The sequence below is a fragment of the Lynx canadensis genome, chromosome D2 (genome assembly GCF_007474595.2).
Source record: "Lynx canadensis isolate LIC74 chromosome D2, mLynCan4.pri.v2, whole genome shotgun sequence".
Classification (NCBI taxonomy): domain Eukaryota; kingdom Metazoa; phylum Chordata; class Mammalia; order Carnivora; family Felidae; genus Lynx; species Lynx canadensis.
Window position 1 is genome coordinate 26,721,588 of NC_044313.2, and position 23,668 is coordinate 26,745,255.

General features: G+C 44.3%; 1 protein-coding gene across 3 annotated transcripts in view; it reads right to left on the reverse strand.

Annotated features, from left to right (window-relative positions):
• Positions 1-23,668, reverse strand: part of SUFU (SUFU negative regulator of hedgehog signaling) — a 117,419-nt gene that overhangs the window by 80,190 nt on the left and 13,561 nt on the right. For all 3 annotated transcript variants that reach the window (XM_030334603.2, XM_030334602.2, XM_030334604.1), the window contains exon 3: positions 806-942. In XM_030334603.2, coding sequence (XP_030190463.1) covers positions 806-942 — 137 coding nt within the window. The remainder of the gene's footprint in view (positions 1-805; positions 943-23,668) is intronic.

A 23,668-nucleotide genomic window follows, 5' to 3' on the forward strand; every position in this document is an offset into this window, starting at 1 on the left:
GCTGTTTTGAAGGGGCACATGCACCCCAGTGTTTATAGCAGCATTATCAACAATAGCCAAATTATGGAAAGAGCCTAAATGTCCATCGACTGACAAATGGATAAAGAAGATGTGGTATATATATTCACAATGGGGTATTACTCAATAATCAGAAGGAATGAAAGCTTGCCATTTGCAATGTGGATAGAACTAGAATGTATTATGCTAAGCAAAATAAGTCCGTCAGAGAAAGATAAGTATAATACGATTCCACTCATATGTGGAATTTTAGAAACAGGACAGATGAACTTAGGGGAAAGGAAGGAAAAATAAGATAAAAACATGGAAGCAAACCATAAGAGACCCTTAAATACAGAGAACAAACTGAGGTTGCTAGTGGGGTGTTGGGGTGGGGGCTAAATGAGTGACGGACTAAATGAGTGACCGGCGTTAAGGAGGGCACTTGTTGGGATGAGCGCTGGGTATTATATATAAGTGATGAATCACTAAATTCTACTCCTGAAATCACTATTACACTATATGTTAACTAACTTGAATTTAAATAAAATTAAAAAAAAACAAAACAAAACTGTGGCAGGAACTCCCACTTGCTGCTGGAGGTCAGAGCAGCATATCCTTCTCTTCCCTGACCCAGGTAGCTTCCCACCCAGGAAACTCCAAGCCACCTTCATAGCACAAATGGGGTATGGTAGTCCCAGGAAAGGTCACTCCACAGCTATCAAAATATACCTATGAGTTCCCCTTTAAAGCCAACCAGGTTTATGGCAAAAGAACCCCCACACCCACCAGCTCGTGGGGCTCTTACCTGACTGGAACACATATCTGGCCAAGCCCTGCATTAGCTCTGCTGGCCATGTTGGGGGGGCAGACTCTCCTGTTTCTCTCTTCAGACGAAATGTCAATTCAAAGCCAAAACCACTAGGTCCGTCTGTTCCTGTAAATCTGAAAGGAATAAAAAGCAAATGTTTTTAGTTCAACTACCTTAAGAAAACACTGTTTTTAAAGTTCATTAAAGTTCTCCCCTATTTTTGGTGGCCTCGGCATCCAAACCCCTTAATCAGAAGACTCTCCCTCAATAGCCTGTAAGGAGCCACAATACTAGTCTTGCCCTCCGGCCAGCCACAGTACATGGGTATGACCTTGGCCCAGCCAATCAAATTCCCCTGGTGGCACTCTAAATTATGAGTTCCACATTTTGTGGCTCTGGAACATTCCTCTGTGTGATTAAGGCTCCATTACTGAAAATCTTCCTTATTCACACTCCTTATTCCTTTGAACTGTTATTAAGTACCTACTTAGTTAGCTAAGGATACAATCCTACTGTATGCTCTGTGAGGATGAGATCCTTTCTCCACTCTCATCTGTACTCTGTCCCACAAGGGTACATACAATCTTTGAGCTGGGCTGGCTGGTCTCCAAACTCAGCAGTTGTGGACACATCCCCAGGCAGATTCCAAATACTGGGAAGGCCTGTATTCTTCCTGAAACCCAGCAAGCCACATGCACTCATCGATCGGCACATGCTCTTCCTGAAAACTGGCACCCTGTGTATACCTGTCAATCACTAGAATACAGGGGAAGTATGGTTTGCTCCCACTTCTCATCCCCAGGTGGCCAAGAGTGATGACAGTTACTGCCTCTGTGGCCACACTCATCACAGTGACGATGAGGCAAGGGAAGAATGCCTGCCTCTGACGGCTAGGAAACACTCAGGGGCCCCAAGTCTTCAGGGAAGCCCCTGAAATGGACTTCTGCCAGAGAGGAAAACAATGTAGATGTGATAGCAAGGCCTGGCTGGGGAGTGGCATGCCCCCTTATGTGAGGGAAGAGTCCAGGGAAGAGTTCCTGAGAGCTCAGGAGGCTTGCCAGCATGGGAAGGGTTAAAAGTTAAACTATGTTCATGATATAATTTCCAGTAATTATATCTTGTACAAACATGAGCCACAATGATTATACACATGTAAACTCCTCAGCAGACAAATACAAACCATAAACTAAGATGACAGCCAGCACCTCCTTGCTAGACAAGCTACCGGAACAGGCAGTCCGCGGGAAGAATTCTGAAGGGAGGGTGATGATGTCCAACCCTGGAATCCTGCGTGGCACCTTTCCTTCATCATCATCCTCATCAGCCTCAAGAGGCCAGGCCAGGAGACTGGACAAAAAGAGAGTCCAAAGTCTCCGAACCTCAGACACCTTGCTTGTGTGCCTGGGTGAGCTCAGCCGTCCTGCACTTGCTGCACCAGGGAGATCACCTCTGAGAAGCCACATCCTCCAAAGGACTGAAAAGGAATCCGTCCTTAAAGTTGTCATGCTTGTGCCTAATTACATCTAAAGGAGGTGTCCATGGTTTGCAACGTGGGAGACAGAATCCATTTTGAGGGTACACACCTAGAATTTCAGAGCCCAGACTAGAAGTTGTTCGGCAGGACACAGTATGAGCTATTTTCTTCCCCCGATGAGCTGTCAGGTTTGGGGGCAATTTGATGCAGGGGGGCTGAGGGAATAGCTAAGCAAGCAGAGGCCAGGAAAGCCACCTCCCTGCGGCTGCAAGCGTGAGAGGAGTGTGAAAATCCGAGGTAAGGCAAGACTGACTCAGAGTTAAAACTCCACCAAAGAAGATGGGTCACTAGGCCAAAGGGAAGATTTCAAGAAGCCTCCAATTAGAAGCAGCTTTGTAAAATGTATTAGACCATTATTCCAGGGCTTTCATCTTGGGCCAAGAAAAATACATGATTTCTAACCACAAAAACTTGAGAAACAGACAAAAAGAACATGTTCCTCAGGCTGCGCAATGGGGAGAACTCTCCGATGCAGAGAGAAATCATATGCATCCAAGCAACACCACCTCTCTAAGGAGGCTGTGCACACACACATGCACGTTGGGGCGTGCGTGTGCGCACGTGCACATGTCCACCATCTGCCTGCACGAAGGGTGCTTTCTGGGCCAACTCTGTGGTAGGCAGGCCAGCCCTCACTTGGTTGGCTGGGAAGGACAGGCCAGCCAGATGGTGTCCACCTGCATTTGATTACCACCCACCAGGCTGGCTGGAGGCAACCTCTAAACTCTGAAACATGCGTTTGGAATGGCCCAGCCTCAGGATAAACACACAACCTGGAGCCTGTCAGAAGGTCTCTTTTTCAAAGCAGACTGCCGAGGCAATAGCCAAGTGACAAGGTCATTCAGTCTTTAAAGTCCCCCGGAGAGGCCTGGCTTGGTCTGGACTTCCTCACGTGAGCGCTTCTCCAGCCAAACCGGTTTTGTCTGACCAGAGGACGAAGCCCCTCTTAGGGGGTGGCTGTCTCTCACATCCTCTGAGAAAGAAAAGCATGAGAGGAAACTGGCACACGCTGCAGGAGGAGGAGGGAGTTGGGTCAGAGCAAAGAATGTTTCTAACACAGAAGGCTGCTAAAATACTAGCTGGTGGTAAAGAGGGCCAGTGGAATTTCTTCCTATGGAGATTTTAAAGGAATACAATACAGACTCTCCCCAATCTGGTAGGAGGGGGTGAGGGGTTCTAACAGTCTTGTTGCAGAAGGATGGTTGAGACCGTTTTCAGCTGAAGAACTTCAGATCCTGCTCACTGAGGTCCCCAGGGGAGAGGCTGGCTTTGTCCCAGCAGTTTGGTGAGCCTAAGAACGGATGTGGCAGCCTCAAGAGTAACACCAACCTGTGCACAGAGAGAACCTGTGCCTTTAATCCCAGACACAGCTGCCCGGCACTGGAAATCTGCCCCAAAGCACCGGGACTAAGAAGGTATCAGTCAGCCTCCAAGAGGCCAGAATGACCACTAACACCAGGCAGAAGATGAGCAGGAAACCAGGAGACACTTTCTGGAGGAAACACAGCAGCTGGGGTGGGCAGAAAAGAGCTGACCTAAAAGCTGGCATCTCACGCTCAACACTGTTAGTTAATAGGGAAATTCAAATCAAAACCACAGTGAGGTACCACTTCATATCCTCTAGGATGACTAAAATAAAAGACAAGAACAAGTCTTGACAAGGATGTGGAGAAACTGGAACTCTCACACGCTGCTGGTCAGAATGTAAAATGGCAGAGCTACTTTGTAAGACAGTTTGGCAGGTCCTCCTAAAGTTAAACATAAACTTGCCATAGGACCCAGAAGCTCCACTCCTAGGTGTACACCCAAGAGATGGAAAATATACGTTTATACAAAAACTTGTACATTAACGTTCACAGTAGCATTATTCGTAATAGCCACGGAAAGTGGAAGCAACCCAATGCATCAATGGATGGACAAACAAAATGTAGTATATTCATACAAAGGAATAAAGAAGAATGACGTACCGATACAACACAGATGAACCCCGAAAACATGATGCTAAGTGAATAAACTCAGATACAAGAAGCCACATAGTGTATGATTCCATTTATACAGAATGTCCAGAATAAACAAATCCAGAGACACAAAGTAGATTAGTGGTTGCCAGGAGCTAGGGGGAGTAGAGAATGGGGAGTGACTGCTAATGGGTACAGTTTCTTTTTAGGGTGATGGAAATGTTCTGGAATTAAATAGTGATGATGGTTGCACAACCTTATGAATATACTAAAAAAACACTGAATTGTATACTTTAAAAGAATAAATTTCAGGGTATGTGAATTATATCTTTAAAAAAAGAAAAAAGCTGATGTCTCAGGTACAACTAAGTGCTAGAGGAGGTAAGGCCAACCACACCAAGTAAGCTGGGTTTACCTGACTCTACCTATTAATAACCACTATGATTAACTGAATGCCTGTTAAGTCTGAGGCCTTGGACTAAGCACTTTCCTTATAGCATTTAATTTTCCAAGACTCACCCACTGTTATCTTCATTTTAACTAGCATGAGAAAAAGACACCAGAGAGAGTTTAAGTAATATTCCACATGTCACACAGCAAGCAAGTGATAGAGCTTGGACTTGAAGTCTGCCTGACTCCAAAGTCCATCCTCTTATTGTATGTGACCTTAGTGAGACATTTAACCTCTCTGTGCCTCACTTTCCTCATCCATTAAATGGGGATAATAACAAAACAGTCACTATATCAGAGTTGTTATGAGGATTAAATGTTAGAAACGACTTGGAATACTGTAAGCATTACATCACTTACGGTAAGTAAAAGGAGCCAGTCACAAAAGACTATATACTGGGGCATCTGGGTGGCTCAGTCGGTTGAGCATCCAACTTCAGCTTAGGTCACGATCTCACAGTTCCTGAGTTCGAACCCCACACTGGGCTTGCTGCTGTCAGTGGCAGAGCCCGCTTCATATCCTCTGTCCCCCTCTCTCTGCCCCTGCCCCACTTGTACTACCTCAAAAATAAATAAACACTTAAAACACATTTTTTAAAAGACCACATATTGTATGATTCCATCGATATGTGACGAATGATATAACTTGTAATATATAATACATATTATGTGTATATTATATAAAATGCCCAGAATAGGCAAATCTGTAGAGACAGAAAGCAGATTAGTGACTATGTAGGGCCAGGGGACTGAGGACAAACGTGGAGTGTCTGCTAATGGCTATGGGGTTGCTTTTTAGGGTAATGAAAAAGTTCTAAAATTAGATAATGCTGATGGTTACATAACTCTGTGAATGCACTAACAACCACTAAATTATACACATACATGATATATGACAAGTATGTATTATATATGACAGGTTTATGTTAGGTGGGTGAACTGTATGGTATGTTAAGTTATATCTCAATAAAGCTGTTCTTAAAAATTGAGAGGGAAAAGAAAAGATTGATAGTAAAAAAAAATGGCAAACTATAGATATATAGATATAGGTACAGATATATCTGCTGTAAGCATACAAGGAGATGTTCAACCTCACTCATAAGAGAAATGCAACTTAAATACAAATTAAAACAAGAGACACAATTCTCATCTATCAGGTTGGCAAAAATTAAGACGTAGGATATCATTCTCTTGATGAGGCTGTGGGCAAAGAGGTATTCTCATACACTGCTCGTGGGGATACAAGTTAGCACAACCGTTTTGGAGAGCAAGGTAGCAATACCTAACAAAATTACATATATTTTACCTTTTCTTAGAGAGAGAGAGAAAGGTTGCAAGTGAGAGAGGGTGGAGAGAGAGAGAGAGAGAGAGAGAGAGGGGGAGAGAGAGACAGAGAGAATCCCACAAGGGGCAGAGAGAGAAGCGGGGCTAGAACTCACCCAATGTGGGACTTGAACTCACGAACCGTAAGATCATGACCTGAGCCAAAGTCAGATGCTTAATCCACTGAGCCACCCAGGTGCCCTATATTTTACCTTTTGACCCAGAAATCCCACTTCTAAGAATGTGTAATTGCAATATAGCAGATACAGTCTAACTGCCCATTCAAAGAGTATTAGGCAACTGTGAGGGAGAGCTAACAAACTGATATGGATACTGTCAAGTAAAAAAAAAAAAAAAAAAAAAAAAAGTACTACAGTATACTACCTGTTGAGGAAGAAAGAGGGGGAAGATAGGAAAATATACATATATCTGCTCATTTGTGCAAAAAGCAATACAGGAATAATAAATCAGAAACTAATAATATTGGCTGTCTACAGGCAGTAGGCAGGAACTAGGTGGAAAGGACTGCAGAGCAGGGAGCAGGGACACTTCTCTGAATATATATCTTGGTGTACAATAGGTGCTCAGTAAAGACGAAAAGAATGAGCTAACAGACTCAGGCAGCAACCCTTTCCATCAAGAACCAGCCTGACCCCAGAAGAAGTGGCCCCTGCTGGTCTCGAGATAACTCTAATATCCAGTGGAAGTGCTCTGGCAATCCTATAGTGGAGCTGGCAACAAGCCTTATCCCTCTCACGTCACAAATGTGACCACCCACCTATCTTTTCAAGATGTGTTTGCCTACTGCCAGCCCACAGCTCAGGATGTTGCAACATACCTGAGCTGCACAGCAAACACTCTAGGCATTGTATAATTACACTCAGCTGTGCTCTGGGCAGAAAAAGTGTGCTGCAGGGGAGGGTTAGGCTGTTAGCCAGCCCAAGTATCCGGGGTCCTTTTACACCCCTCTCCAAAAAGCAGCAAACACCCACCAACCATCAAAAGACAGTTAGTTACGAAGAGTCATCACATAATCTGATCTACTGCTCTGCTGGGCAGTTTAAATTCCAGAACACCAAGTAGGATCCCTGGTCAGTGTGCCCAGAAACAAATGTGGACAGGTCAGGGAACAGGAAGTGTATCTGGCAACTTCCTCTCATCCTTCTGGCCATCACCGGCCTCCCATGATCTGGGGAAGCTCCAGCTCTTGACCTAGTTACTAAAAACACTTCATCATGGGCCCCAGGCCTCCGGTGTCACTGAAATAGGGTGACCAACTTGTCCTTGTTTTCCCAGAATTTCCTTGGCTTTAGAATTGAAAGCCTCATGTCTAGGGAAAGCCATTAATCTTGGGCAAATTGGGGCAATCACCCAACACTGAAGTGTCACTATCTGACCCACACAAAGCAAAATGTTGCCAAATTAGAAAGTGCCAAATATGCATCAAGAACCACCAAAATGTCAGCAGTGCAGAAAAGAGATTCTCTGGAGCCAGGTGACCTATGCTCAAGTCCTGGCTCTACTACTTCCTGGCTGGAGAGCAAATCACCTATCCTCTCTGTGCCTCAGTTTCTTCATCTATAAAAATGGGGACATGAAGAATAAACCCTAAGGTAAACTATGGAGTATGGGTGATAATGATGTGTCCGTGTAGGTTCACCAATTGTAACAAACATACCATTCTGGTACTGGATGTTAATAGGATGGGTTACCTGGGTAGCTCAGTCAGTTAAGCATCTGACTTCAGCTCAGGTCATGATCTCACAGTTCACGAGTTTGAGCCCTGTGTCAGACTGTGCTGACAGCTCAGCGCCTGGAGCCTGCTTCAGATTCTGTGTCTCCCTCTCTCTCTGCCCCTCCCCTGCTCGTGCTCTGTTTCTCTCTCGCTCTCAAAAATAAATAAAAATATTTAAAAAAAATAGTCAGGGAGGCTGTGCATGTGTGAGGGCAGAGGGTATACAGGAACTCTACTTCCACCCAATTTTGCTATAAACCTAAAAAATAAAGTCTGTTTAGAGAAAAAAAAATAAATAAAGTCTATTTTCTAAAATGGAGATATGAGGGGCACCTGGGTGGTTCAGTCGTTTTAAGCGTCTGACTTCGGCTCAGGTCACGATCTCACAGTTCGTGGGTTCGAGCTCTGCTTCGGGCTCTGTGCTGACGGCTGAGAGCCTGGATGGAACCTGCTTCGGGTCCTGTGTGTCTCTCTCTCTCTCTCTGCCCCTCCCCTGCTCATGCTCTGTCTCTCTCAAAAATAAATAAACATTAAAAAGAAAGACAGAGCGTTGAGTCGGGAGGGGCAGAGAGAGAGGAAGACACAGAATCCGAAGCAGGGTCCAGGCTCTGAGCCCTCAGCACTGAGCCCGAAGCAGAGCTCGAACCCACGAACCGTGAGATCGTGACCTGAGCTGAAGTTGGACGCTTAACCAACTGAGCCACCCAAGTGCCCCTAAAAATTTTTTTACTGGAGATACAAGTAGCAATCATATGGTAACTATTTAAATGAGTTAATATATATGAAACACTCAAAACAGTGCCTGGAATACAGTGGGTACTGTGTTGAGTGTCAGCTATTATCTATAGTAGTTCCCAGTTCTGGAAATTCACCCTAAGAGGATAATCTTGTATTTGGAAAAAGTCTTTTGCATAAATATATTCCATGGTATTTATAAGAGAAAAGAATTTAGAAACAGTCTAAATGTTCTATAAGCTGAGGTATTCTAAGTTCTGGTGCATGTTGTGGTGGGACATCACAGAGACATTCAAAATGAGAGTTCTGAAAACAGGAGGACTAATCTCTTAAGCTTTGAGAAGCCAAGGGCTTTGCACCTCTAACTGGTGAGGAGAGAAGGGAAGATTATGTCAGAACCCCACTCTAAAGCCTCTATTATTTGCTGTTCACCTATTGTTAACTATAGAATAAACGTTTAAATAAAGTGGTCATGACACTAGAAGTCTTGTGAGTTGCTGATGGGAATGTAAAATAGTGCAGCTGGAAAATAGTACGGTGGTTCCTCAAAAAACAAAATAAACATAAATTTATCATATGATTCAGCAACTCCACTTTTGAGTATAACCCAAAAGAAATGAAAACGGACTTAAACAGATACCTGTATACCAATGTTCATAGCAGCAATATTAACAATAGACAAAAGGTGAAAACAACCCAAATGTTCATTCACAGGTGAATGGATAAAGAAAATACGGTACATCCACACAATGGAATAGTATTCAACCTTAAAAAGGAAGGAAACTCTGACACATGCTACAACATGGATAAACCTTGAAAAGGTTTATATCACTTATGGCTAAGTGATATAAGCCAGACACAAAAGGAAAATGGATGATTCCACTCTAAGAGGTACCTAGAGTAGTCAAATTCATAAACACATAAAATGAGATCATGACGCAGAGATTACAGAAAGACCTCAATCAACAGGAGATCATGACCTGAGCTGAAGTCAGACACTTAACCAACTGAGCCACCCAGGTGCCCCTGTATTTACCATTTTAACCATTTGTAGATGTACAGTCCTGTGGAATTAAATACATTCACATTGTTATGCAGTCACCATCCGTTTCCAGAATTTTTTCATCTTCCCAGCTGAAGCTCTGTATTCGTTAAACAGTAACTCCCCATTCCTCCTTCTCCCCACCCCTATTCTAGCTAGTCTTATCTCCTGTTCGTGAGTTCGAGCCCTGCATCAGGCTCTGTGCTGACAGCTCAGAGCCTGGAGCCTGCTTCGGATTCTGTGCCTCCCCCTCTCTCTGTCACTTCCCCACTCATACTGTCTCTCTCTGCCTCTCAAAAAATAAATGCTAAAAAAATTTTTTTTTCAATGGTAAATACATAGTTTACTACAAATGGTCATGAAAAAGCATGAAACAAAATTTAATACAAAATGTAGTTCGAAATATTTGTGCAGGGGCACCTGGGTGGTTCAGTCGATTGAGTGTCTGACTTCAGTTCAGGTCATGATCTCGCAGTTCATGAATTCAAGCTGCACATCGGGCTCGCTGCTGACAATGAAGAGCCTGCTTCTGATCTTCTGTCCCCTTCTCTCTGCCACTCCCCTGCTTACACTCTCCCAAAAATAAATAAACATTAAAAATATATACTTTGGGGGGCATCTGGGTGGCTCAATAGGTTAAGCATCTGACTTCGGCTCAGATCACGATCTCTTGGTTTGTGAGTTCGAGCCCTGCATTGGGCTCTGTGCTGACAGCTCAGAACCTGGAGCCTGCTTCAGATTCTGTGTCTCCCTCTCTCTTTGCCTCTCCCCTGCTCGCACTCTATCTCTCTCTCTCTCAAAAATAAACACTAAAAAAAAATTTTAATATATGTATTTGTGCATACACACACAATTTTATGTAAAAATTTTATGTAAAAATACATAAAATATATGTATGTGTGTATGTTTGTGAAAAAGAAAATACAATAAAATTATTATAGTGGCTACCACAGTCAATTTTTCTTTCTCAAAGTCTTTGCATTTTCCACATTTTCTGCTGTTATAATCTCTGGTCTAGACTGTAAACCCCACAGGGACAGGGCTGTGTCTTATTACTACTGTTATCTGCCAGACTTCTCATAGAATCTGTTCGCTGAGTGTATATATTGGACATTCATGATATGACAGGAGAGGCCCGTGGGCAGTGCACCCTTTCCCTGGTGGTGGCTTGGATACGTCCATTGGTATCTGAAGCAAGGAATGCCGGGCCAGCTAAGGCAGCTGTGAAGGCTCCGCCTTGAGAAGGTGGTACCTCTAAAGGCAGGTCTAGGGACTGTGGCTCAGTCTCAAGCTCAATATTGTTATCAAAAGAAAAGGAAGAGTAGGCTATTTGCCTCAGGAAACATAGGGCACAGGAGGCCAGGCCAGTCCAATTTCAGAACCAGGAGTGATGTCACTTCATTCCCTACAAAGTCTCCTCTTATCTCTTCTTCCCCCTTCCTCTTTCCCTACTCCCTCGTTGGTCTTCCCTTCTAACCAGCCCTTCTTCTTGGAAATTAAACTTAGTTCCCAGCCTTTCTGGGTTGGATATTCTCTCCCAGAAGAATGGAGCCTTTAAATCCTCCTATCCCTGGGAACAGACCTACAGACCTTTTCCTTTGGTGGCTTCCCTCCAAGGCCACATACACCCCCCATGCATATCTCTAACAGGCACAGGGCAAAGCCTAGCCTTAGTCCCAGCTGGACGCAGAGATTACAGAAAGACCTCAACCAAAGACCTCCAGTAGCTCTGGGGCTCTGCAAGGAGACTACCTCTTCACCTCTGCCTCCCAGAGCATGCCAAATAAATTCAAGGGACTCTCATCCAAACTCTGGCACTTGCTTAGAGCACCAAGTTTCTCAAAAGTCAATTTGCTCCAAAGTCCTCAGTGCTGCCCCAAACCTCATGATACCTGGAATTAGCCACTGCTCTGTCCCTTACACACATGCAGAGAATATAGATTTGCTTGGCAAAAGGAGGGCACCATTGGAAAGCACTTCCTCAGGGAAAACAGAATGTGAGCATTTCTCTGTGCATGGTCTTCACCCGTCTCCTAGGGAACTCTGTAAGTGAAAAAAGGACAGAAGCCAAAGCCCCACTTCCTGCAGTTTCTGCCATCTCCTTACCACACGCAATCTCTGCAGGTAACCACACAAAGTGGCTTCGGGCACCATGCCTCTGTTAAGGATTCCCAAATCTATCCCCAAACAAAGGAGCAGACTCTAACACCTCCAACTCAATATATGCAAATCTGAACTCAGTATCTTCCCAAACCTGGTCCTTCTCCATCTTTCCCTAACTGAAAAAGAGTACTGTCATGGTAGTCTATATAATGGCTCCCCAAAGATGTCCACATTCTAATCCCTGGAACCTGTATTTGTTACCTTACATGGCAAAAAGGACTTTGCAGATGTGATTAAGTTAAGGATCTTGAGATGGGAAGATTATTCTGGATTACGTAGGTTAGCTCAATCTAAGCACATGAGTCCTTCAAAGAAAAGATAAGAGATAGAAGATGTGGAAGAATAGGCAGACAGGTGTGGTATGAGGACTTGGCCTACCCTTCCTAGCCATGAAGATGGAGGAAGGGGCATGAACCAAGGAATGAATGTGGCTTCTGGAAGATGGAAAAGGGAAGGAAATGGGTTCTCCCTTCAGCCTCCAGAATGGAATGCAGCCCAACTGACATCTTGACTTTAACCCAGTGAGACCCATGTCAGACTTCTGGCCTCCATAACTGTGAGATCATAAATGTGTCTTTAAGCCACTAGCAATAGGAAACCGATACAGCCATGAAGCCAGAATCCTGAGTGTCATCATCCAGTCCTGCCTCATTCCCCTGCATAGCCAGACAAGCAGTCACCAAGTTGTCACCAAGCTGTCCTTCCTCCTCAGCAGCTCAAATCAATCCTCTTCTCTCCATCCTAGCTGCAATACCATAGGTTGGCCTTCTGCATTCTTTCCCTGGATGTCCATAACACTCACTGATCTGCTTCTTGCCCTCCTTAGTTATTTGCTCTGATATTCCCCAAAGGGAATATATCTCCCAGCTGCTTAAAGATCCTCTAAAAGTCCCCCCAACTAAATCTTCAGGAGAAAGTCCAGACCTCTCCCCAAACCTCACAATGACCTGGGTCCCATCCACCTCTTCTGCCGAACACTCTAAGCACCAAGCCTAATGAATGGAATGGCAGATATCTGGATACCCTAATGACCTCCTTGCCTTCGAGACTCCACACAGGTTGTTCCCTTCTTCTCTGCCCTCTGCCAACCTTCAGGAAGGATCAGGTGTTAATCACCTTCTCTGCACCAGGTGTCTGAGCTGAATATTTTGTTTGCCCGTCCAGATCCATCCTCATTATAGCAGATGGATCCTGAGGTGGCGCCTGTGATCTCTGCCTCCTGGTACTCATGACTTTGTGGAATCCCCTCTCCCTGAATGACAACAGGACCTGTGACCTGCTTCTAACCAACAGAATATGGCCAGGTGATGGGTTATCATGCCCATGAGGATGTTACATTATATAAGACTATGTTTTGCTAGCAGTCGCTATCTCTGTTGTTGGCTTTAAAGAAGCTTCTGTAACCCCTATAGCTATAAGAAAAGGTGTTCTGCCAACAACCTGAGGGAGTTTGGAAGTAGATCCTTCCCCAGTGGGGCCTCAGATGTGAATGCAGCCCAGCTGATACCATGATTTCAGCCTTGTGAAATCTGAAACAGAACATTGAGCTAAGCTACGCCTGGACTCCTAACCCAAAGGAGACGTGAGGTAACGTGTGTTGTTGTAAGCTGCTGAGTTTATTATAATTTGTTATGCACAGAAAACCAATATACTCACCTTGCTCTCTGCCTTGTGAAGCTGACCTGTGTGGGGCTCCTAAGCCCTCTGGCTTCCAATTGGGTTCAGTCAGTGGGAGCTCTGACAGGAAATTAGAGGGAGGCAGGAGAGAGAGGCCAGGGCTCACTCTCGCACGACTGCCTAGGGCTGGCAATCTCCCTCGATAGAAAGTCACTGCTAAAGGTCACTCTGAAGAGGAACACCCTACACAATTCTTTCTTTGCAGGTTCTCAAATCTCAATCCCTCCTCTGGTCCCTTCAGCGCTAGGAGAGTGGCAACCAAGCCAACCACTATACGCTCAGACAATAAAGAATTACTATTTTCTTGGTTCACAAACGTGGACAGATTTTTCATATTGGAAATCATTTTCGCTATTATGAAAGGAGTAGAACTATCATATACTACAAAAGAGGAAATTATATATGCTCCTTTACTTGACCATGGCTTTCTTGTAGGACAGGCAGTTGCTTCCAAAGCTGCACTCTTTTGTACTTTGGCAAACATCTTGACGCATATTGCTTGCTTGCTTTTTTCCCCTCAAATAACCCATACTGGAGGAAATCCATATCATTTGCTTGGGTTTAGGAGTCCCAGAATAAGAGATTTCAGAAGTTGGTCTATGAGCAATAAGGAAAGAAGGCATCATGACTAGGATCCAAGTGTGTGTGTGCGTGAGTGCGTGCATGTCCAAGACTGTATCATGTTATCATGTGTGGCTAACTTCATCCACCATTTTGTGCAGGGTCACCAAACTGGTAGGTCAAGAAAATGAAGCAGGCCACAGGTGTCGTGCAGCATTTCTGACATTGAGCAGCCTTTCTGCTCCTAGGTCCGTACCATTACCAACACTACGCCATGACACCCAGCAACCCCCATGTCCCAAACACATGATCCCATGACTACTGTTGACCTCCCACCCTGGAAGGCCCTTCCAGTCCAGGCTTATCTTCCCAAGTCCTCTTGTCAAAGCCCTTCTCAATTACCATGTCTTTAAGTGAAACTATGCTCTTTTTTCCCACACTATGTTCTCTCAAAGCACTGTTGTATCTCTAATACAATTCTTTGTGTGGTCTCCCTTACATTTTAAGCAAGGGTCTCTCACATTATACTGTGGAGTCCTGCCATTCTTCTACCTTTTTGTAGTCCCCCAAAGTGACACACACTGAACACAGACCAATGCTGGGTACTTAGTAGGTGGCAAAAGACATCGGATGACTGACTACTGGTGACATGCACACACTGAGACCAAACAAAGGTTTACTAACTACATTGAATCTGAGAAAAGAGGCAAAGTTTTATAATATTTAGAATGGTAGGTAAGGGGTAAGGAGGGAAATGCTCGCCCAAGGTTATGGGCTGAAGGGCTTAGGCAGAGTGGTGAGCCCGCCAACAGTGATCAGGAAGCGGGAAGTGAGGAAGGTAGATGTCAGAAATTCTTAGTCTTGATCTCCCTGGACCCTTTGGAGGTCCCAGAGTAGGCTTAGGGTGAAAATTACACAAAATTATACTACTCTAGCATCCAGTAAGATGCCAGAGATGAGTCCAGCAATGTGGGCAAGAATATTGGCGGAGGAAGATGCCTGAGCTAACATAAGCCCAGTTCACTACTCCCTCGCTGCTCCTTGGGCAAGTTAAGTTCCACATGCCCCCATTTCCTGAGCTATTAAACTGGGATAAGGATACTTGCCTCAAAGGGCAGTTAGGAGGCTTAAAATGGGATGGTCCAGTGTCCAGCACCTGGCCAGAGCCCCCCGCCTCCCAGAGAAGCTAATATTCATCCTTCCTTTGTTTAGTGCTCACTAGAAGCAGTCTCTGCATATCATTTCTCCCTTAAAACGTCAGCAGATGACTCTAGGTTCCCAACTTCTAGGCTCTGGAGTTTAACCAGCTGCATCCTTCAAGGGCTGCTCATGTCGTCCAGCTTTGCCCAACTTCCCAATCTTGGACCTAAACATTTGCAAAGGTGACATTTTTATTTTTGAACAATTCACATTTACAGATACTTCATTAGCTGTTCTAAAATTGTGTTTGGTGACTTACACAAATATTATACTGGGTAGTGAAACTTTGTACACTTCTTTTGAAATATGTTTTATGGTAATATTTTGACATAGCTAAGATTTTTTTAAAAACTTCCAGCTATATTATAGTAATTTTGTATAATCATAAGAAAAGAAAGGGAGGAAAGGAGAAGGGTAGAAGGAGGAGAGAAAGAAGGAAGGAAGGAAGGAAGGAAGGAAGGAAGGAAGGAAGGAAGGAAGGAAGGGCAAAATAACACCCGCCAAGACTGCATTCTCACACTGAGCTGGGAGTCTGATGAGGCCACAGGGCAGGGCAGCGGCCTCAGAGTTTTAACTCTGAGTAGTAGATGCTCTTTCCACTACACGGCACCCAACCAGAATCATGGAATGCATTTGCCTCACTCAAGTAGATGTTGCCTGAGATCCCTTGCTGGGAGCCAAGGACCACATTCCCAAAGCATTCCTCAAGTTTAAAAACAGTAGCTCACAGGACTGATTCAGCTGAGAAACCAGCCGAGTTCACCTGGCTCTCAACACTTAGGGCATTTAACTCTATCCCAGGCTTTCAGTGAACAAAGAGCCTCCCCAGACTGAGACACTGAGTCTAAAAAAAACACCAGGCAGTCAAAAGGTACAAACTTCCAGTTACAAGGTAAGTCCCAGGGATGTAATATACAACATGATGTCTGTAGTTAGCACTGCTATATGGTACATTTAAAAAATTTTGGGGCGGGGGGGGGGAGCCTGAGTGGCCCAGTCAGTTGAGCGTCCAACTCCGGCTCAGGTCATGATCTCATGGCTCATGGGTTCAAGCCCCGCGTCGGCCTCTGTGCTGATAGCTCAGAGCCTGGAGCCCGTTTTGGATTCTGTGTCTCCCTCTCTTCCTCTCCTGTTCACTCTGCCTCTCTCTCTCTCTCTCTCTCTCTCAAAATAAATAAACATTAAAAAATTTTTTTTAATTTTTTAAAGTAAGCTTCATGCTTAGCTCCAACATGGGGCTTGAACTCATGACACCGAGATCAAGAATCACATGCTCTTACTGGGTGTTGTACAGAAGCCAATTTTGACAATAAATTATATTAAAAATAAAGAAAATAAAAAGAATCACATGCTCTTGGGACACCTGGTTGGCTCACTTGGTTAAGCATCTGACTTTAGCTCAGATCATGATCTCATGGTTCACGGGTTGAGGCCCTGCATTGGGCTCTGTGCTGACAGCTCGAAGCCTGGAGCCTGCTTCAGATTCTGTGGCTCCCTCTCTCTCTTCCCCTTCCCCTTGTCTCTCTCTCTCTCAAAAATAAATAAACATTAAAAAAATAAAAAAAATAAAAACAGTCACATGCTCTAACCGACTGAGCCAGCCAGACGCCCTGATGTGAAAGTCACCAAGAGAATAAATCCTATGAGATCTTATCACATGCATACACACACAAACACATATACATTTCTTTCTTTCTTTCTTTCTTTCTTTCTTTCTTTCTTTCTTTCTTTCTTTCTTTCTCTTTCTTTTTTTATCCATAAAAGATAATGAATGTTAATTAAACTTACTGTGATAATCATTTCATAAAATATGTAAGTGAAGTCATTACGCTATACACTCTAAACTTACACAGTTGCTGTATGTCAACTATATCCCCATTAAACTGGAAAAAAATTTATGTTTATTTGTTTATTTATTTTGAGAGAGAGACAGAAAGCAGTCATGTGCAGGGGAGGGGCAGAGAGAGCAGGAAAGAGAGAATCCTAAGCAGGCTCCACACTCAGCACAGAGCCCAATGTGGGGCTCAATCCCACGAACTGTGATATTATGACCTGAGCCAAAGCAAAATATCAGACACTCAACCCACTGAGCGACCCCGGTGCCCCAGGAAAGATTTTTGAATAAAATAAAATAATTTTTAAAAAGGAAAAACACCAAGCCAAGAGCAGCACCTTTTCTGCAAGGTGGTGAAGCTCACAGTTCAGCCTCACTTAGTGGAGACCTACTATACATTCTCCCCTCTACTCCCAACTACCAGCAAGAAACCAAAAGGTTGGTCTCCAAGCCAGCTGTGCTGTATAAGAATTCTGGGCCAATGAAGAGCCTAGTGCTTGGGTTTCTTGGCATCATCACAATAGCTCCCACTCTTGGCTTTGGCTTATACAACATCTGTACAAAACCTTTTTAAAAATAAGAATAGATTGGGGCGCCTGGGTGGCTCAGTCAGTTAAGCGTCCGACTTCAGCTCAGGTCATGATCTCACAGCTTGTGAGTTTGAGTCCCACATCGGGCTCTGTGCTGACAGCTCAGAGCCTGGAGCCTGTTTCAGATTCTGTGTCTCCCTCTCTCTCTGTCCCAACCCACTCACATTCTGTCTCTGTCTCTCTCAAAAATAAACATTAAAAAAAAATAAGAAGAAGAATAGATAAGGGGGGGGCGCCTGGGTGGCTCAGTTGGTTGAGCCTCCAACTCTTGACTTCGGTTCAGGTCATGATCTCATGATTCATGAGATCAAGCCCCAAGTTGGGCTCCAAGCTGAACATGGAGCCTGCTTGGGATTCTCTTGCCCTCTCTGCCCGTCCCTGCTCACTCATTCTCTCTCTCTCTCTCTCTTGCTCAAAGTAAATCAATAAACATTTTTTAAAAATAAGAAATGATGGGGCACCTAGCTGGTTCAGTCGATAGAGCATGCAGCTCTTGATCTCCGGGTCATGAGTTTGAGACCCACGCTGGGTGTAGAGGTTGCTTAAATAAATAAACAAAAAAGAAGGAGGAGAAGGACGGGGTGGGGGGGGGGGGAGACAGGCTAGGCCAACGGTGGCAATACCAGTCTGATATGGTAAGCAAGATGCCACCTGCATACACGTGTACAGCTCGGGACTTCTTAGAGACCCAAGGGCCAGAGCATTCTGCCCAAGGGCCTTTGTCCACCCGCTATCCTCTAGGACCTTGGGAAGCCAGCCGCCCCAGAAGATCAAGACATCTGAAAGAGGATAATGGGAAGAAACAAATCTTTTCAGCATCTCAGTTCCCCAAGGGCAAGGATTGTACTTTTTGAGCTCTGTACATGGGTACATTATGTCACAGCTGAGCAAATGCTAAATGGTAATCATATTCCCATTGCCATCCAAAGAGATAATAAGGCTGAGACATTCAACAACACGCAAGATAAGACAGTATTAAAAAAGCAATGAGCCTTCCTCTCAGTCACTATCAAAATGACTTAGTGGCATTTCCTTTGAGCCACTTTTGCTGCTGTTTCCTTTTTAGGGAAATAAAACACATCACTCGACTCTGTTCCCATGCTTTCCTACTGGTGCTGAGGTCCCACACTACTGGAAAAGTTTCCTAAAACCATACTCCTGCTTCCCCTCATCACATCATCCCTTGACTTCCCTCGAGTCGACAGATAATTTGTTGAATGTCACATTCTTTACATTGCCTTCAAACTCTCTAGCCTCATCATGCTCCATTGTCCTTCTCTCTTACCAAGTCCCAGACATACTGGCGGGTGTTTTTTTTGTTTTTTTGTGGGTTTTTTGTTTGTTTGTTTGTTTGTTTGTTTGTTTTAGTTCCTTAAACACCTCAAGGTACCTCCTGCCTCAGGGTCTTTGCTCTAGCTATTTTCACTGCCTACAATTTTCACATGGTAGAATGACCAGAGCATTGTACAACTCCAAGGAGCACCAAGTGCACAGAATAATATGAATGGTGCCCGTGGACTTGAATAATGTGACAGCCCTGGTTACCACTTTGTCATTGAGTTCAAATGTTATATCTTCAGGGAAACCACCACTGGTTCCCTACTAAACATACCCTCTCCACCCACCTCACCTCCTACTTCCACTCAGGTGCTCCCTAGCACATCACCCCTGCTGTATTTTCAACACAGCACCTGCATTATCTAAACCTATATAAACCTTTTACATGTTTTTCCTATAAGAATGTAAGATCCATGAGCACAGAAACATTGCCTTCTTACTCCCATGGTACTCTCGGCATGTCACAGAGCACCACACATTTAGATAATGTGCACTAAACAGGTCCAGAAATCAATTAAAGGTTTATCATGTCCCAAGCATTGTGCTAGATGCTGGAGGTACTCCACCACCCCGATAAAGCAAAGTTCAGATATTTTTACCAAAATCACACCCCTCCTCTCAAAGGAACGCTCTGACTCTATGAAAATGCTGTACACTTGGATTATCTCCCCTCTTAGGGGAATAAGGGTCCAGACTGAAGGAATCCTCCCGAAAGAGCTAAATGCTCAGGCTTGATGCTGAACCGAGAGAATTCTTCACCTCCAATGTGAGAATGCTTTCTCGACAGCCAGAGAAAGCCCAGTTACCAGTGGGAAGCCAATGGATGGTTCTCAGCAGGGGAGTGATATGAGTAAGATGCTGTGGACAACTGCCCTCAGCCACAGAGCTAGCACAGAACTAAGGGATCCATATCAGCAATGTTCCTTCAAAGCTCCAAACCCAAAGGCTCCACGTGCAGCTAGTGCCTTCCTTCTGGGCCTTTTCTCTGCACAAAACCCTGGCCACGGGAATGAAAAATTGTCAGACTGGCTCCAGGAGGGCAAGAATCCAGGATGCCTGCAACCTGATATATTGGAAAAGCTAGAGCAGAAAGGAGAAGGGGTTAGGGCAAGCCACAGCATCGTTGGCTGTCAGTTTTCACTACACTTTCTCCTCTAACCAACCAGCTTTTCAGAAGCATTTAGGAGTCAAATCCATCACAAGCAGAAAGTGCAGCCAGCTGGCTTGCCCCCCTGGGATCAGATGGAGAGCCTGGGCCAGGCCCCATTCTCTAGTAGTTACCCCTCCCCACAGGCATGGCTCCTGAGCTCCTGACCTCATGTTAAAAGGCCTGAGATCAGAGTAAGGGAAACCGGTGGTCAGAGGCAGGGCTCCAAGTGCCCCCAGGCATCACAGGGCGGTCAGCCCTGGAAAAACAAAAGCATCTCCTTGACTGGCCTTCTTGTGGCAAAGCCGGTTCTATGACCGGAGCCTCAAGAAGCCTGAGTAACATGGAAGGGAGTAGAAGGAAAGGGAGCTTTGAAGGCCACTATCTTTTACTAACACACTAATATAGAGCCTGGAGTCCAGTGGAACACGTCCCTCTCAGAAGTTGCTATGAACCCACTTTCTCCCCAACAAATGGGCAACTGGTCTAGCCCCAAACACAGGCCTCGCCATGTTTCTGAGTCTCAGGACTCCTGCTTGAGAAAAGCCTTCCACCAGGCTTCAAGGCAGGGACTGCAGAAAAGAAGGCAAAGAGGTTCCGTGTGATGACCTAAGGCTCCGAGGCTGTATCAGGCCCACGTGCCCATAATGTTTTCCAGTTCAAGGACTCTTCAGCCAAAAAGACTGGAGGCTCCGTGAAGACCAGACAAAGAGTATGCTGCCATTAATATATACCTCATGCCCAGAATTGCCCAAGCAGTGACTATCTCTGTACCAAATGAATGGCTGGCCTCAAAACAGGCCAGTGATTAATGCTGAATGGGAATCAAGTGTCCCCACCTATCAATGGGAGACCCAGTGCCAGGAGAGATCTACTATTGTTCAATTATTTGATTCCTGTGTCTGGCAGAAAGCCTCACAAGCCCTAAATGATAGCCCATTTATGTCAGGCAATTACCTGAAAAGGATCTCATCCTTTGTGCTTATACTTGTGCTTATACCTATGAAACTTCTGTGCACATTGGGTACGAGGAGCCTGGGGCACTCTGTAAGCCATCTCAGTCTTCTGTATCCACACACCCAAGAAAGGGAGAAATAAGGAGACTCATGGTGTCCATTTCCGGGTGATGGTGATCACCAGATCTAATCACCGATCACGTTTCTAAAGGGAAAACAACAGCTGAACAACACACATCCTCAGGGCTACCACCACCAAGCATGGTGATTTGTATTTAAGGGACTAGGTATTAACTGAGAGGTGGGTAGCCAGCACAGCACATTTACTATGGAAACTGCTCCTTATACCTGTGAGAAGTCAATCAGCTAAAGCAGGGGGGCAGGGGGCAGAGAACGAGGAGAATGTAGTTAATGCAACATGACAATGGGTAGGAACCATCTTCCCAAACAAATGTGCTGTTTTCAGAATTTGGAAACCCTAGCAGCTGTGGGCTGATTGAATTTTGAAAAGAGCATTACCCATGCAGTGGGGAAGCTCTGAAAGACGTTAACTCCCAAACTGAGGGGACTCGAAAAAGACAGAAGCCCTACACACACCTGGGACAGCAACACTCATCACGAATTACTTATGGAAATCACCATGAAGATAGATATAGGATCACAGACAAAAGGTGAGAGGATTAGGAATACTTTTTTTTCCTCCCTTCTCTAATTTCCAACATTTTGGGTAAAATGGTTCAACTGTCTTTATGAGTGAAGAAACCAAACTTATAACTAAAAAGTAACAACAATGATGGATGGAACAAGAGAGGTACAGGCCAGGAAAGTTTTGGATTTTGGAAAGTCTTCTCAATGCTGGTTCAATTAAGATGGAGAGTTTGAGGTCTGGCTGGGACCTCAAGGAGCCTGCTGTATTAATTTCTCATCTAAAGCAAGAAGAAACTCACCAGGACCTAGAGTGGAAAGTTTGCTCACAAGTCCTTCTATCATCTGTACTGGAAGGCACAATCAATCTTGAACCTTGGTCTTGAGACTATGGGTCCCAGTACCAGCTACAGATTTTATGGAAGACGCTATGATCGGGGAAAAGGTACAGAATTCACGAGCTAGCCCCAGTTAGTACCAATAGAGACGGAGGAATTCTGATGTGGACTCAGCATCTACTCAGGGGAACTAACTTACTTAATAGCTTGAGAAGTGACCAAAGGGCAAACATGCCAAAAACATGATTAGCCCCACTGTCTGAACCCATAATGTGAGAAAAAGGGTTTGTGTGTTTGGGGGTGAAGTGGGGAGTGGGAGGACGTTAGGAACAGAAACCAAGTCACCAAAGCAGAGATACAGATGGCAGATAAGCAGATGGAAAGATGCTCAACAACATATGTCATCGGGGAATTGCAAACTAATACAACAATGAGATACCAATCCACCCCGATTAGAATGGCTAAAATCCAAAACACTGACAATACCAAATGCTGGTGAGCACACAGAATAAGAGGAACTATTATTCGCTGCTGGTAGGGATGCAAAATGGTACAGCCACGTTGGAAGACAGTTTTGCTGTTTCTTACAAAATTAAATAGAGTCTTACCATATGATCCAGCAACTTTACTCAAATGAGTTGAAAACATGTCCACACAAAAACCTGCATATAAATGCTTATGGCAGCTTTATTCAAAATTGCCAAAAACTGGAAACAATCAAGATGTCCTTCAATAATAAATAAATTGTAGTACATACACACACAATGAAACATTATTCAGTGATAAAAGGAAATGAGCAAGCCACAAAAAGACTTCAAGGAACCTTAAATGCATATTGCTTGTAAAAAAAAAAAAAGTCAGTCTGAAAAGGCTATGTTTTGTATGATTCCAACTATGTGACATTTTGGAAAAGGCAACACGGCAAAATAATTAGTAGTCACCAGAGGCTTGGGGAGAGGGAGAGAGGGATGAATAGGCAAAAAACAGCACATTTTTAGGGCAGTGAAACTATTCTGCATGATACTGTAATGGTATTTGTCAGGACATGTATTTGTCAAAACTTACAAACCTGGGGGCACCTGGGTGGCCCAGTCAGTTAAGCGTCCGACTTTGGCTCAGGTCATGATCTCACCGCTGGTGATTTCGAGCCCTGCGTCGGGCTCTGTGCTGACAGCTCAGAGCCTGGAGCCTACTTCAGATTCTGTGTCTCCCTCTCTCTCTCTGTGTCCCTCCCCCCCACTCACACTCCGTGTGTGTGTGTGTGTGTGTGTGTGTGTGTGTGTGTGTGTCTCAAGAATAAATAAACATTAAAAAAATATTTTAAAAAAACTTATAAAACTGTATAACACAAAGAGTGAACCCTAATGTAAACTGTGGACATCAGTTAAAAATAATGTATCAGTATTGGTTCATCAATTATAACAAATGTATTGCACTAATGCATGATGTTAATAACAGGAGAAACTACAAACAAAGTAAAGTAAAGGTGTGTATGGTAACTCTTTGTCCCATTGTTCAATTTTCTGTTAAGCCTAAAGCTGCTCTAGAATATAAAGTCCATTGATTTAAAAAAATCATTACATTTCATTCATAGGTGGAAATTAAGAAACAAAACAAATGAACAAAGAAAAAGA